This window comes from Aotus nancymaae, unplaced genomic scaffold, assembly GCF_030222135.1.
Source record: "Aotus nancymaae isolate 86718 unplaced genomic scaffold, 86718_ANA_hifiasm-v0.15.2.pri h1tg000018l, whole genome shotgun sequence".
NCBI classification, from domain to species: domain Eukaryota; kingdom Metazoa; phylum Chordata; class Mammalia; order Primates; family Aotidae; genus Aotus; species Aotus nancymaae.
This window is the reverse complement of record NW_026988430.1, coordinates 18388938-18404705: the sequence shown is the minus strand read 5'-3', so window position 1 is coordinate 18404705 and position 15768 is coordinate 18388938. Positions and strand designations below refer to the sequence as shown.

The following is a 15768-nucleotide window of genomic DNA, read 5'->3' as shown; positions in this document are numbered from 1 at the left end:
GAGGGCTGCAAGACCGTGATTGATGGGGAGGACTGCGCAGACCCTGGCAAGGGCGAGCCCCTCCCCGGAGGTGCCTGTGGAATGTCCAGGGCTCTGGTCCGCTCCTCAGGATGGGGGGTGCCTAATCCTACAGCCGCATTCCAGGATAAGGGGGGTAGGGAGAGGCTGGGCCGGGGGAGGGGCAGGAAAGAGGACTATAAGGCAGCGGCCCAGGCGGGCGGGATACAGGCAGGCCATGGCGGATGTCCCCGGGGCACAGCGAGCGGTTCCTAGCGGGCCAGAGCCCCGGGACCCCCTGGACTGCTGGGCCTGCGCTGTGCTTGTAACAGCCCAGAATCTGCTGGTGGCTGCCTTCAATCTTCTCCTGTTGGTGCTGGTGCTAGGGACCATCTTGCTACCCGCTGTCACCATGCTGGGCTTCGGCTTCCTCTGCCACTCTCAGGTGAGCGTGCGCCCCGGGGTGTGAGTGAGTGTTGGGTGTTGGTGTGTGGTGATGCTGGCGGTGGGGTTTAGGGGTCACAACTTCAACCCGCTTGGGCTGTTTCCACCCCGTGCACAGTTATGGCCCGGTCGGCTTGGGCCTGACTCCTCTTCTCCCACAGTTCCTGCGCTCCCAAGCACCCCCTTGCACCGCGCACCTGCGGGACCCCGGTTTCACGGCCCTTCTGGTCACCGGATTCCTGCTCCTCGTGCCGCTGCTCGTGCTTGCTCTGGCCAGCTACCGCCGCCTCTGCCTGCGCCTCCGCCTAGCCGATTGCCTCGTGCCCTACAGCCGAGCCCTTTATCGGCGTCGGCGCGCCTCGCAGCCGAGGCAAACCCGGGCCTCACCAGGGTCCCAGGCCTTTCCTACATCAGGAAAGGTCTGGGTCTAATTATCCCCGAGTCAAGAAGAACCCTGACGGCTGCTTTCCCTCTTATTCGGCCTAAGGACTGGAAGCCCCGCATCTTCCGACCTGCCCTACCCCCACCCTTGCCTGATCGGAGTCCTAACATCCCTTTGGGAACAGCAGCATCAGTGGACCCAATGCTGATGAAAGGCCCTACATCCCGGAAAACCCCCTTTCCCTCCATTCCCACATCTAAATCCTCAACTTCTGGGCTGGACCCTGCACACCTCCCCCTCAGCCCTGTCGTGAATGGGACCACAATCTCATGCCCTCCTTTTATGGGGCAGCTCCTCCGGTATTTCTGGGGCTGGGGGGCGGGACCGGAGGGGAAGGAGTGTCCACACATCAATAAAGATTTAACGAACGTGCTCTGCGAACAGAAGAGTGACACAAGTACGATCATCCCTGCCCTGTGCTGAGGAACAGGAAACGTGCCAGAGCTGCAAATGCGTAGAGAGGTGCATCCTTCAGCCCCCTGGCCTTATCGCTTTTGTCCGTTCTTCCTGGTCAGACCTCAGAGATTTGTCCCTGACCCCAGGCACCTCCCCATCAATAGAAAGGAGGGGGCCCAGCCTCGGCCGCCTGCCCTGCTCCCCTTGGGGACCTGAGCCCGTTCTCTGACCCCAGCTTAGAGGAACTCTTGTGTTGCCAGGCCGGCGAGGGAAACAATAGGCCTTCCGGAGCAGGATGACACCCCCTCCCTCCACAATTCTGGAGCAGCAGCGTGGGAGGGAAGATGCAGGGGCCCACCCTGGGGCCTGTTGGTCTGTCATTCAGCCCTGTCCCTCATCTCTACCTCTGAACCTGAGAGAACCTTTGGCACCCCTGTACAACCCGGCTGGGAGAGGAGGGTTGAGAGTGCTCCCGACTTCAGATGAAGCCTTTCCTCTAGGGGTGAGGTGTGCTATCCCTGCCCTGCCATCCCAGGTACACACAGACACGATCCCATTCGGTCATAAGTTTAATGAAGTCTGAAAGGTGTATGCGATCGTGGTCAGAGATACGGAGGCCCAGTCAGGCTCTCCCTCTGCACCTCAATGGAAACAATGTGGTGTCCGGGTACCATGGCCAGGCCCAGCACACGGGGCTCCCCGGCAGAGAAGGAATCTGGAAAAGAAGGATGAGAGCATCAGAGAAGCAGGCCAGAATCAGTCCCACCCCTCTGAGCCATGAAAACGGGTCCCAGAAAACAAGGGGTGCAGCCAGGCCCTGCAAGGGAAATGCCTTGCGTAAGGTTCCGCCACATTCCCAAGAGGGTGTGCGTTCCCCGGGCACTGACCCGACGGCTTGAGGAACTCCTGCGCCGAGCCCAAGATGACATTGCAGTCGCGGTCAGTGCAGAGGAAGCAGCCAACCAGTGTCCGTCCATCTGTCATGCGAATGCGCATAGTCTTGTTGAGCAGCGCCTCTAGCTGCTGCCGGGCGCGCGCAGCCGCCGAGTCCTCGCGCTCTCCGTCCGAATCCTGCGCGGGGTGGAACAAGCGCTCAGACCGCACAACCCCGGCTGCCTGCCTGAGGAACCACAGCTCCCGGCAGCCCGCAGGGCACTCACACGAAGCCCAGAGGCTGCCGGGAGCTGCAGTTCCCCACACCCTCCATCTTGCTGCTCGACTGCCCCTCAGTCCCAGAATCAGAGCCCGTGCTAACCCCAGCGCTGGAGCTGCTTTGACGCCGACTGCAACAGCCATTCTCTTCTCGTAGCAGCATGGTCGGTCCAGCTCCAGCCATTTGCCCGGAGGCCTCCTCTGGGTCTTTCAGCTACCTAAGCACGTTTCAGGCTGGGTGGTCCGAGATCTCGCGAGCGCTCCCGATCGCTTTCCTTTCGCGAGATCACCTTTTCTCCCACTCCTATTCTCCTCGGCGACTGCAGAGATCTCGCGAGCTTCTCCTACCTCTAGTGCTGTGGCTCACTGAAACGTACTACGCCGGATGTCTTCAGATATCGCGAGACCTTTACCTCAGTTTCTTATCCGTTAGAAACTCTGGAATTGAGCGAGAATACATTCTTTCATACTGCTTCCTCCCTTATTTTTGTGTCTCAGGGAGATAGTCTGAACTGAGTATCCCACGTAAGCCAGGCCAGTGAATTAAAACGGAGCATGTTCGTTTTCCGCGCCTCTCCCCCACCGCCCCCCCGACCGCTCCAATTCCCGAAAGCGGCGCAACTCAATTACTTGATCTTTCCATGCCCAATGCGGGACTCACACTACGTTTCCCGTGAACACCTGCAGTCCCAGCTCCGCCCCGGTGTTTAATCTCAGTGGACGGTGGCCGGGAAAGGACAATGGTTTCCATGTCAGCGGATAAACGCGCTCCCCTTGGCTCCCGGGCGCGACAGAGGTCGCAGTAGTGCGTGCGTGCTGAGGAGCAAAGGAGTAACCGCGGGAGCCAGTGACCGACGGAACAAGAGCCATGCCGCGCCGGGGCCTGGTGGCTGGGCCAGATTTGGAGTATTTTCAGCGTCGCTATTTCACGCCGGCGGAGGTGGCCCAACATAACAGGCCCGAAGACCTCTGGGTGTCTTACCTGGGACGCGTGTACGACCTAACGCCATTGGCACAGGAATACAAGGGTAAGGGCCACACGTTGGGCCGGGGCCAGAATGTGTGTGTGTGTGTGTGTGTGCGCGCGCGCGCATGCTTGCTTGCCTGGTTCTTAAAGAGCTGGCATTGACAGTGGCTGCTCTTTCTCAGGGAACTTGCTGCTGAAACCCATCGTGGAAGTTGCGGGCCAGGACATCAGTCACTGGTTTGATCCAAAGACCAGAGACGTGAGTTCTGCTGGAATCTGGGGTTGTGAGTAGAGGCAATGGAGAGCGGGGATGGGGAGGAAAAGCGGAGGCTAGCTAGATCCTTAAATAGGATCTAGCTTCAACCCCCTTGCCCCAAATCCTCCTTTAAAGATCCGCAAGCACATAGATCCGCTGACGGGCTGCCTGAGGTATTGCACCCCGCGGGGCCGCTTTGTGCACATTCCACCTCAGCTGCCCTGTTCGGACTGGGCCAACGATTTTGGGAAGCCCTGGTGGCAGAGGTCGTATTATGAGGTGGGGCGGCTGTCTGCCAAGAGCCGGAGCATCCGCATCATTAACACGTTCACGTCGCAGGAGCACACACTGGAGGTGAGAACTGGTGGGGGGCGGGGGACAGGTTAGAGGGAACAGGAATCCCAGCAGATCTTCAGGCTGTTTTTCCATAACCTGTGGGAGCTATATTTTCTGTCCTTTACATTGAGGCTACTGGAAAGCACAGCACCTAGGTCCCCAGGGTTGGGAATTCTAGGAGTGTCTGGGTCACAAGGGGACAAGAGATTCCTTTTTAAGCCCGGGGACAGCAGTTCATGTATCTTAGTGATGGTGGTCCTTCAAAGCTCTTACATGCTGTTGGACAGCATTTCAACTTTCTTATTAATCTAGTGCATGCATATAGTGAGGGGACAGTTGACCCTTTATGGCCATGGGTTAGTTAGAATTGGCTGACATTCAAATCTGTAGGGTCTTGTTCATTGCATGGTGGAGTTTCAGCTTTTTTCTTTTTCTGGGGCTGTAGAGTGCCTGAAGCTGCTCTCTGCCAAGGGAGGCACTCTGATCCTAGTGTGTGTATGTATATACTCCATCCAGAATTCTGGGGGTGGGTGCTTCTATGTTCTCCAGGTGGGGGTTCTGGAGTCAATATGGGAAATCCTACACCGCTATCTCCCCTATAATGCACATGCTGCCAGCTACACGTGGAAATATAAAGGGAAGAACCTGAACATGGATTTTACCCTGGAAGAGAATGGGATCCGGGATGAGGAAGAAGAATTTGACTATCTCAATATGGACAGTACACTTCACACACCTGCAATACTTCTGTACTTCAATGATGATCTCACAGAGCTGTAGGAAAGGAGACGTACACTCATGTAGACTCAAGACGTATTTTGAGTTTGGCTTTTTCTGTGCCTTGAGGAAAAGTGGTGGGGCTAAGGGCTGCCTGGACCTAGATATCCATTCCTCTCTAGGAACTAGCCTGTGCCCTTCTGAAGTGTAAAGGCCCTATTCCCTGTCTTCATTACAATTTGCTCTGAGAAAATTAGGGAGAATGCTAGAAGTGAATTAATCTTTGGGAATGATACAAGAAGATCAAGTGTCTTGGTTTAGGGAGATGTAGAAAATGATAGAGTTCAGGCAGAACTGTTTGATAGTTGAGAGTAGTTCTACAAAGGTGAGAGATGGAAGAACTTTTTTGGCAATGATGGAAAGGAGATGTCTGCAGGAAGATGGGATTTATAAAAACAGGAATAGGAAATGTTTATCATTGACCATACAAAGCTGGCTTATCTTACTAGTATTTGGCAGCTGAAACCCAAGGGAAAGAAAGGAAGTGAATCATTATCAGGCAATTCAGGCTAGATATAATGCTAGGTACTTCACACACACACTTTTTTTTTTTCCCCTCAAAGAGAAGGGGTCTTGCTCTGTCACCCAGGCTGGAGTGCAGTGGCAGAATCATGGCTTACTGCAGCCTCAAACTCCTGGGCACAAGTGATCCTCCCACCTCTGCCTTGAGTAGCTGGGACTACAGGTACCTGCCACAATGCCTGGCTACTTTTTTTATTTTTTGTAGACACAAGGTCTCACTCCATTGCCCAGGCTGGTCTCAAACTCCTGGCCTCAAGTGATCCTCCTGCCTCAGCTCCCAAATAGCCTCTTCAAGAAAACGACCCCAGAAGGTGGATACCATTACTATTTTACAGATAAGTCTTTTCAAACTTAGAAAAGTTTAATAGCTCAAAGGCACACTAGTTAGAAACTACTAGAGCCAGGATGCAAATTCAAGTCTGCCCAACTCCAAAGTCTATGTTCTTTGATATAAAGGGACCATCTGAATGTCTAATCTCATGTTAATATTTGTGACCACTGCTCTCAGAGCAAGTATTTGGGGTGTGGCTTTGTCCTAGGCTCCTTGCACAACAGGAAACTGTGAGCCTATTGAATAGTTTAGCAGTTAATGTCTCTGGAAGGGGGTTTGCAGAGTTTTCCTGTGGCAAAGAGGATGCAAGGAAGGCTAAGTGTCAGCTAAGCAATAACTATTGGGGCTACTTCCTTGTTAATCTCATACCCCAAGTTTCTCTTCTGACTTTTCTGGGGCAAAGAGGTGGGTATTTACCAAATTGAGGGGAAAATACAGTGGGGAAAAGGAGGGCAAATTAGTGAAGAGGGAGAAAAAGGAGGCAGTTTGCCACTTGGAGAAGATGAGGAAGACAGGGTTGCAAGATGGTGACTCCAGAAGAGGGACCTTGACAGGGCTAATGTAAAGAGAGAGGCTAAGTAAGTCAGGAAACTCTCTTGGTGACCAAAAAAGAACCACTATGGGGGTAAATGGCTAGATTTGGTCTCCTTCAACTTAAGGAGGGGAGGAGATTTGAGAATAACTTCCTGGCAGCAGCAAGTAAAAAAATCAAGAAGAATTTAGTGTGTCTTCCTGCCAGGGGGCACCAGGGCCTAGCACAGGAGAAGGTGGCCCCTATGAGATACTGGGTGAGCTGTATAGGTGTTCTCTGAGGGGCTATGAGAGGCATGAACAAAGGTGGAAACATTGCTGTTGGCTTCAGCAGTATCTGAATTTACTGTGACATGGAGGGCTTAAATCTAACCCCATGGAATGCAGGAGTCCGTGAATTATCTAAATCGATCATTTTGATCTTTAATCAACTCTGCAATTACGTGTACCTTGTTTGCTCAATTAAACCCTGAACTATTTGAGAATGGAACTGTGCTGTTCCTCTAGTGCAAGCCTCAGGGCCTGTCCTGTGCCTATGGGATGTCCTCATTCTGCCAAAACCTTTCCCTCTTCCAAAGACTCATACTTCAGTACCTCTTGCCAGAAACACATCCCTTTCCTCACACATCCAGTCACTCATCAAGTATATTCTGTCTCCTGATATCTCTGGAACCTATCTTTCTCCAAATTACCATCACCTCTTGACCAGACTGCTGTGGAAACTTCCTAACCTGTTCTCCCATGTCCACTTCTGCCTTCCATGCTGCAATGAGAGTCAGCTATGAAAAACAAACCTAAACATCTAACTTTCCTTAGATTCGTCAGTGGCTTCCACCTGCTTTTGGAATAAAGTCCCAAATTCAAAGGCCTTGTATAATTCAGGCTCATCTCATAACACCCCTCTTTGTCCTCTATGGCCCAGACACACTGGCTTTCAGTTCATTAAACGTCTTGCCTCAGAGCCCTCACGCACTGTCCTCTCTGCTTGCAACACTCTTCCTTTCACCTTCCACCTAGCTGATCCTAAATGTTCCTTCCTCGGGGAGGTCTTTTCTGATTTCTTGGTAGGTCAAGACTTTCTGTTAAATTGGTTAGCACCATGCATTTTCCAGAGTTTTTATTACATTTGTAAAATTATAGATGTAATTGGCTGGCTGCACTGCTAGATTGTAAGCTCATGAGGGCAGAGATCTTGCTCACATCTTGCTCAGTGCTATATTCTCACTGCTAAGCACACAGTTGCTGCTCAATAAATTTTGAATTAACTCAAATGTTAAGTAAACTCATCTGTCTATAACTAGTGGGGGAGATGTTGTGCCCTACTAGGCAAGGAAGGACCAAGAAATAGGATGTCTGGTTCCTGTGCTATAGTCTCTACCACAGGATTCTCTTTCCTTGCTTCCCCTATATCCAAAACCAAAAATTATTCCATAGAGGGTCTCTGGCCGAGCATAGTGGCTCATGCCTACAATCCCAGCACTTTGGGAGGCTGAGGCGGGCAGATCACCTGAGGTCAGGAGTTTGAGACCAGCCTGGCCAACATGGTGAAGCCCCATTTCTACTAAAAATACAAAAAATTAGCTATGCATGGTGGCGTGCACCTGTAATCCCAGCTACTTGGGAGGCTGAGGCAGGAGAATCACTTGAACCCAGGAGGCGCAGGTTGCAGTGAGCCGAGATAGCGCCATTGCACTCCAGCTTGGGCAACAAGAGCAAAACTCAAAAAAGGAGGGTCTCACTAGATATTTTGGGGGCAATCCATCTGTCGTTTCCCCCTATGGCCACCAGGTGGCTGTAATTACCTATCCTGTTGAGACCAGCCTGGAGATGGGAAACCCTTCCAAAGTTAGGATTGAAAGGTGGCCCCTGGAGATTTATAAGAGGGAGGGAAGGACCAGAAAAAAAAGGAAAAACCACATGGCTGCTGTTCTATTAGCATCAGGCTCATGCCTGCTTTTTTTGGCACAAGCACATGCCAGGAAAGGAGTGCAGTTAGAGAATTCATGGGATAGAACAAAAAGGGCATCCTGATTACAGGTATGGGAGTTCATGGGGTGAAGTATGGAGGTGATAAAGGAATAAATACATCACAAATATTTAAATAATAGAATGCATTCATTTATTAATACTTAAAAAAAAAACCCCAAAACTTTCCAGTAGGCACTGCTTTGTTCTCTAAATAGCCAAGTGGATATTTGCATGAGGAGTATGTAAATAATGCTTTAGCCTAAAACCTAGAAAGCAAACAGAACATGCATGCAGGGTCCAAGTCCTCTTGTGGTAATCTGTTTTGTGTTGGAGGGTGGTGGGTGGAGGATGGAATGCTGAAAGGAAGGCTGCCTGTCCTCAGTGAAACACAGTAGCTTCAAAGGACTCAACTGGCAAGATTTCCCCAGGTGAGGTCCCTACATGCACACATCACTGGAGGTCATAAAGAGGCATATGTTCCTTGTAGGAAGCTTGCCTGCTCACTGGGATAAAGCACGCACACACGAAAAGATAAATGAAAATAGTACATGATAAAGAACCAAACTATGGTATAGAAAAAGTTGCTACCCTCATGGCAAGTCACAGGTGGATTATTAACCTGGCCATCCTAAACTGTTTCTGAATACTGTCTCTCTGTGTGTGTGTGTGTTGACATGTATTATTTTGGGAAAAGGTGCTTTAATTTCCATCAGCTTCTCCAAATAGCCCAACCCCCTACTCCTACTCCTGAAATAGCATGCACACACACACATACACAACAATAATTTAAAAAGCCTCAAAAGTAAAATATCAAAAGTGACAATACAATGTGGTCCCAATATTCTGGCACCTGTCTCAATGGTCTGCCTCAACCTGTGGCAGAACCATGGCAACGGCAACCCATGGCAGAAATTCCTAAAGCTTTAACCTTTGGGGCTAAATTATGACTAGTCTCAAGTGTTTTACTATTGTACCAAATGTTGATCTGGCTGTATGTACCTTGGAGCTGAGTAAGGGGATCCATCATTTGGTATTGATACTATAACATCCAATCATACATCAGGGTAAGGTTAATGCATCCAGCCCCACAGCTAAGTTTAGGGAGTCCACATGGATGTCCTGCTGTTGGAAGAACAGCCACTTGATGGATCAGTAAGAGCACATGGTTTTGCTGTAAGAAAGCACACAGAATTTGCAACCTGAATGATCTTTACCTTGGAAGACAAAGATTAAGGATTCAAAATCAAATAGATATGCAGCCCAAATAATAGGTATTCTAGGCACACCAGAAGTGCTACAAAGAAAAACCCAAAAAGCTGGTACATGCGTAAGTGAAGCAAATCCATCAAAGTGGTAAAGGCTTGAGTGCAGTGGTGCAATCACAACTCACTGTAACCTCAAACTCCTGAGCTCAGGCAACCTTCTGCCTCAGAGCAGCACCACCATGCCTGGCTAATTTTTTATTTTTTGTAGAGACAGGGTCTTCTTATGTTGCCCAAACTGGCCTCAAACTCCTGCCCTCGAGCAATCCTCCTGCCTAGGCTTCCCAAAGTGTTGGGATTATAAGTGTGAGCCACCATGCCTAGCCAATATTTTAAATAATTGTGTGCCTGGGCTGGGTATGGTAGCTCATGCCTGTAATCCCAGCATTTTGGGAAGCGGAAGGGTCACTTGAGGCCAAGATAAGCCTGGCCAATATGGTGAAACCCTGTCTCTATTAAAAATACAAAAATTAGCCAGGTGTGTGACAGGTGCCTGTAATCTCAGCCACTCAGGACGCTGAGGCAGAACTGCTTCAACCCAGGAGGTAGAGGCTGCAGTGAGCCAAGATCACCCCACTGCACTCCAGCCTGGGCAACAGAGTGAGACTCCATCTCAAAAAAAAAAAAAAAAAAATTGTGTGCATGAAACAAAGTTTGTGTTAAGTACTTATGTGTAGAATTTTCTACTTGTGGTGTCATGTAGGCATCTAAAAGTTTCAGATTTAGGAGCATTTTGGGTTTCTGATTAGGAATGCTCACCCTGTACATATACATACATATATATAAGCATTATTAATATAGTGAAAGTACTATAAAGACAAACAGAATCATATGAGAGTAATGGTTGAATGGTCAGAGGCATGTCTGAGGAGATGCTTACATGACTAATCTGTATTACCTGTAGAGCTGCATTTACCAACATTAATCCCAACAAACTTAAGGCTGTTTTTATTTATACTGAAAAATGACACTAAAGCAGAGAGAGGTTAAGTAACTTGCCAAAAGTCATACAACTAATAAGTACCAAGGTAGTCATGGCCCATCCAGCTAACATACCACCTCCCTGCATGTCAAACATGGGATGCTATTCTAGTTACCTATCACTGCGTATTTTGCCAATGAATCTGCAATATGGGTAGGGTTCAGCAGGGACAGCTCACTTCTACTGCAAAAGGTGTGAAATGCTGGGAGCCAGAGGATCCATTTTCAAGATGGCTCACTCACATAATTCTCAACTTTCTGCCGACTATCATTTCTTCTCCATGTGGGCCTCTATACAGGGCAGTTTGGGCTTCCTCACAGCATGGTGGCTGGGTTCTAAGAACAGCATCCCAAGAGAACCAAGAGGAAACTGAATCATATGACCTAGCCTCAATTCCAAGGGGAGGGAACTAGCTCCTACCTCTCAGTGGGAAGTCTCAAAATTACACTGTAAGAACACATGAGATGTGAGACATTATTGTGGTCATATTTAGAAAATACAATCCACCAGAGTTGCACTGGAGGTAAAAGGGGGAGTATCCAGCCCAGTCTAGGGTGGAGTGGAGAAATGGTCTTTGAAGGGTTGTGTGTAAGGGAGATAAGGCATTGATACTTGAGCTGAGCCTTTCTTGAAAGCCTAGGTTGGAATCTTGGCCCTATCATTTATCTGATTCATTAAAATGATACTGAGCATCTGTCAGGCAAAGTCCTGGAAACTGTGGATATAAAAAATAATCTTCTCACCTTGCAATCATCTTAAGTGAATCTCTGAAGAGAGGAGTGCTAACAGTAAACTCGATGGTTTAGAATAACAGCTACCAATTATTGAGTATCATTATAGCCAGTGCTTCATGTAAGTTAGCTCACTCAACCCTCACCACAACCCTTTGAGACGGCCATTAATATCGATGTTTTACAGATGAAGGAGCTGAGACTTGAGGGATAAACAGCTTGCCCAGAGTCACAGTTATTAAGTGGCAATAGCTTGGTGCTACCTTTTTCTACCCTCTAGAAGCTTACGGTTTAGTGGGAGATTCATGAAAGTTTGTGAGTCTCTTAACTTGTCATCCTGCTTCATTATTTACACAGTAGCCAGGGGAATTTTTAAAGTTCCCATGTTAAAACTCTTCAAAGACAACCTACTTCTCTTAAGATGAACTTAGAAACCCTAGTCCAGAAGGTAAGATTTGGCTCTTCTGGGCTCTTCTTTGTCTCCCAGCTTGGACTTTCAGTTTCTGAAACGCCCCCAAAGCTTTGTGTCAGAGCCTTCTTACCTGCTGTTCCTCTGCATGCAACACTCTACCTGCCACTCTTCAGTTGGCCACCTGGCTCTTTAAAGTTGCTTATATGACACTTTCTCTGATACCTAAAATTATGTCAAGTCCCTTAACACACCCTCCCCAGGGTGCTCTGAAACTTCATAATTATAATTAAAATATTTACAATAATTCACGGTTTAATGTCCATTTTCTTCCCTTCTTAGACTGTAAGCACCATGGGGCCAGGGACCACATAGCTTATTTGTGAAACACCCAGCATCTAGCCCAGTGCCTAGCCCAGAGCAGTCACTCAATAAATATAGAATGAACAAATAGTTGGTGAATGCTACAAAAGAGCTAAGTATGAAAAACACATCAGGAGCACCTAACCCAGTCCTGGGGGTGGATCAAGCCTTCTGGGGAAGTATCATCTCAAACTAAGGTTTAAAGGACAAGGAGGAGTCAGTCAAGTGGAGAGGAAGAGGACAAGGGATAGGTGGAGGAGAGAATGCTTCCTGCACAGAATAAACAGGAAATGCAAACGTAGAATTGAGAGTGTGGATAGCTTGCAGGCAGAAGGAACTGCAGCATGGTAAAGCTAAGAGGAACATGGGAGGCAACGGGAGGGCAGCCAATGAGAGATGTTGACCCAGACCAAATCACAGAAGGCTTTGTAAACCAGGTTTTTTTTTTTTTTTAATTGAGACATAATTCACATACCATAATATTCACCCTTTTACAGTGTACAATTCAAAGTTAAGTGGTTTTTTTTTTTGTTTCTGTTTTTTGAGACAGAGTCTTGCTCTTGTTGCCCAGGCCAGAATGCAATGGCACGATCTCGGCTCACTGCAACCTCCACCTCCCGGGTTCAAGCAATTTTCCTGCCTCAGCCTCCCGAGTAGCTGGGATTACAGGTGCCCACCACCACAATGGGCTAATTTTTGTATTTTTAGTAGAGACAGGGTTTCACCATGTTGGCCAGGCTGGTCTCAAACTCTTGACCTCATGATCTGCCCGCCTTGGCCTCCCAAAGTGCTGGGATTACAGACATGAGCCACTGTGCCCAGCCCAGAGTTAAGGGTTTTATAGAGAGAATCCCATGATCATATTTGCATTTTAAAAAGGCGACTTGACTACAATGTCAAGAGAGAAGGAAATGAAGGAGGAAAGTGGAGACAGAGAGACTGGCGCTAATGCAGTACTCCAGGAGAGAGCCGAAGGCAGCCAGAACTAGGTTAGTGGCAGCGGAGATCGGAGAAGATGAACTAAAGTTAAGAGAGAATTGCAGGACTTGATAATTTGGGCAGGGGTCTAAGGCAAAGGGAGGAGTCAAGGATGACACCTGTGTCTGGCCTGGATGGTGAGTCCACTGGCAGAAAAAGGGACTGCTGGAAGAGGACTTTGGAAAGGAAAGTGATGAATTTTTGGTTAGCTATATGAGGTAACTCTGGGGCATGCAGGCACATGTCCAGATCTTACTGGATATATAGTACTGCATCCTGAAAGACAGCTCTGGGCTAGAGTTAAAGGTGAGGGAATTATTAGCAGATAGCAACTGTAGCCAGTCAAAGATCAGATCCCCTTAAGGGCAACGTGTAAATTAAGCAGAGTTTTGGGGAGGAACACTATCAAAGGGAGGGGAGGAGAAAAGGACACTGGAAAGGAAGGCTAGAGAGGTGAAAGAGGCCAAGCAGGGAATGTTGCCATGGAAGCCAAAGAGAGAGCATGGAAGAGAAGGGAGTGGTAAACACTCCCTTCACTATCAAGTGCGGCACACACATCAAGTAAGATGAAGCCCTGAGTGACCATGGATTTAGCAAACAGTAGGTCAAGGTGGCTTTGTTAGAGAAGCCAGGCTGTAACTGGACAAGGTAGGCATGGGATATTCTTAGAAGAAATCCAGCTGCAAAAAGAAGGAGTGTTCTGGCTTTATAACCATGCATAAAATACTTAACCTTCCTTTAGATTCCTTCAACCTTAAAGTACAGATAATAGAAAGTAAGGTGACAGTAGGGCAACAGGCAAGACCCAGGACATGGTCACCCTAAAAAGATGCTACCTTATAGTATTGTTGAGAAGATTATTTTTTAAGGTATAGGAACTTGCCCAGTGATATGAAGAGTCCTTGGAAAAGACACTCAGAAAACCTTCGTTTTCTTTCCCATTCCTTGTGCTAGCCATTCTTTATTTAGTAATGGATCCTCCCCTCAGGATTTTGAGAGTTGGCATTTTTCAGCATCCAGGTTAACATCTGTCATGATTAGAAAATTAACAGACACTATCTGTGACTAATATTCAGTTTCCAACCTAAGAATCTTGTTTGTTCCTCCATTAGGAGTTTCTGAGTCAAGTACAATATGGTTTGTTTCATATCATGCCAGAATTGAGGTTCTTTATACAGTGATGGAAAGCAAGGGAATGGGGCCAACTACTGGGAGAAGAGTAACTAAAGTCAGTCCTTTGCTCCTAAAGCAGTTTAAGGTGCTATTCATAACTCAGGTTGTGAATCTTCTCACCTTGCAATCATCTTAAGTGAATCTCTGAAGAGAGGAGTGCTAACAGTAAACTTGATGGTTTAGAATGACAGCTACCAATTATTGAGTATCATTATAGCCAGTGCTTCATGTAAGTTAGCTCACTTAACCCTCACCACAACCCTTTGAGACAGCCATTAATATCGATGTTTTACAGATGAAGGAGCTGAGACTTGAGGGATAAACAGCTTGCCCAGAGTCATAGATATCAAGTGGCAACAGCTTGGATTCCCGGTGCTACCTTTTTTACACCAAAGCTCAAACTCTTTCTCTAATAAAGTGAGTGGATAACTTTATTACTGACTCTGGGATACACTTTAGGAGTTCTACAGTTTTGGAATATAGAATCTTATAAGTTGATTTTAATGTACTAATTATATCTCATTGAGTCTGAAATAAAAATGATTCTCGGCTGGGTACAGTGGCTCACCTGTAATCCCAGCACTTTGGGAGGCCTAGGCGGGTGGATCACTTGAGGTCAGGAGTTTGAGACCAGCCTGGCCAACATGGTGAAACCCCATCTCTACTAAAAATACAAAAATTGGCTGGGCTTGGTGGCGAGTGCCTGTACGCCCAGCTACTCGGGAGGCTGAGGCAGGAGAATCACTTGAACTTGGGGAAGGTGGAGGTTGCAGTGAGCTGAGATGGTGCCATTGCACTACAGCCTGGCAGACAGAGCAAGACCTCATCTCAAACAAGAAAAGATGTTTCTTTATAGAGTGCTAGATGATGAAAGGGCCCAAGAGCAAGTGAAGCGGTAGGAGGAAGCCAGTGTGAGTTAGCATTTCCCATGACAAATTTATAACCTAAAGGTTAATCAGCTGGGAAAAGTGTGCAATTCTGCTGGAGCAACTGGGGCTTGAAAACAGATGAAAAACCTTTAGCTGGCTGGATGTTTCTTAAAACTATTAAGAAATTGTTAAAAAGCAATGTCAAAAGGGAAAAAGTGTTTGGTTTTTGCCATTTTGTATAGAACAATTCAGCTTCCATCACAGTGGTCAATCAAAGCAGATCTACAGCTGGGCATGGTGGCGCCCGTGCTTATGGTCCCAGCTACTCCAGAAGCTGAAGTGGGAAGATTGCTTGAGCCTGGGGGGCAGTTGCTGCTGTAAGCTGAGATCATACCACTACACTCCAGCCTGGGTGACAGAGCAAGACTCTGTTTCAAAAATAAAATAAAAAAGAAAAAATTTTAAAAAGCAGGTCTAAAAAACTTGCAGAAGGCAAACACAACAATTTTGGGCTTACATCTTCCTCCTTCTGATTAAGATGATATCCGTTACTCAATGAGAACAAGGAAAAAGATTTAGCTAAAAGGCAGCAATAGAAGGATGAGCAGATCAGATATTGCAGTATTTGGGCCCTTTATTAGCTACTGGAGGTACAGAGAACTATTCCATAGCTCAGAAGTTGAGTTAGTTTTATTTTAAAATGTATTTATTTTGGCCAGGCGCAGTGGCTCACGCCTGTAATCCCAGCACTCTGGGAGGCCGAGGTGGGCAGATCACCTGAGATGGAGACTAGCCTGGTCAACAGGAGTTCAAGACCAGCCTGGCCAACATGGTGAAACCCTGTCTCTACTAAAAAAAAAAAAAAAAAATACAAAAATTAGC

At 47.7% G+C, this 15768-nt stretch overlaps 3 protein-coding genes and 1 long non-coding RNA gene across 7 annotated transcripts in view; 2 read left to right on the top strand and 2 right to left on the bottom strand.

Moving 5' to 3' along the window:
* Window positions 1–22: 22 nt before the first annotated feature.
* TMEM88 (transmembrane protein 88) lies at window positions 23–1497 on the top strand. Of its 2 annotated transcripts, none has more exons than XM_012457510.3 (2): window positions 23–442; window positions 929–1497. In XM_012457510.3, the coding sequence occupies exons 1-2, from the start codon at window positions 23–25 to the stop codon at window positions 1304–1306; spliced, it is 798 nt and encodes a 265-aa protein (XP_012312933.1). In that variant the 3' UTR covers window positions 1307–1497. The 2 variants fall into 2 exon arrangements, with proteins under 2 accessions (XP_012312933.1, XP_012312934.1); XM_012457511.3 differs by having other exon boundaries at window positions 603–1252.
* Window positions 1498–1835: 338 nt separating this feature from the next.
* On the bottom strand, window positions 1836–3084 carry NAA38 (N-alpha-acetyltransferase 38, NatC auxiliary subunit). Of its 2 annotated transcripts, XM_012457523.3 has the most exons (3): window positions 2535–3078; window positions 2167–2350; window positions 1836–1994 (listed from the first exon to the last, which is right to left on the bottom strand). In XM_012457523.3, the coding sequence occupies exons 1-3, from the start codon at window positions 2613–2615 to the stop codon at window positions 1882–1884; spliced, it is 378 nt and encodes a 125-aa protein (XP_012312946.1). In that variant the 5' UTR covers window positions 2616–3078; the 3' UTR covers window positions 1836–1881. The 2 variants fall into 2 exon arrangements, with proteins under 2 accessions (XP_012312946.1, XP_012312945.1); XM_012457522.3 differs by having other exon boundaries at window positions 2167–3084.
* The window catches only part of LOC105720814 (cytochrome b5 domain-containing protein 1), a 27579-nt gene continuing 14684 nt past the window's right edge, over window positions 2874–15768 (top strand). Inside the window, exons 1-4 of one of the 2 annotated variants that reach the window (XM_012457520.3) lie at window positions 2874–3459; window positions 3581–3657; window positions 3790–4008; window positions 4540–8867. In XM_012457520.3, coding sequence (XP_012312943.2) covers window positions 3300–3459; window positions 3581–3657; window positions 3790–4008; window positions 4540–4770 — 687 coding nt within the window. In that variant the 5' untranslated portion in view covers window positions 2874–3299 and the 3' untranslated portion in view covers window positions 4771–8867. Of the gene's footprint in view, window positions 3460–3580; window positions 3658–3789; window positions 4009–4539; window positions 8868–15768 lie in introns of those variants that run through there. The other variant, XM_021674710.2, reaches the window with a different exon arrangement.
* The window catches only part of LOC105720816 (uncharacterized), a 21943-nt gene continuing 14614 nt past the window's right edge, over window positions 8440–15768 (bottom strand). The window contains exon 2 of the long non-coding RNA XR_001108218.3: window positions 8440–9290. This is a non-coding gene — a long non-coding RNA (uncharacterized LOC105720816). The remainder of the gene's footprint in view (window positions 9291–15768) is intronic.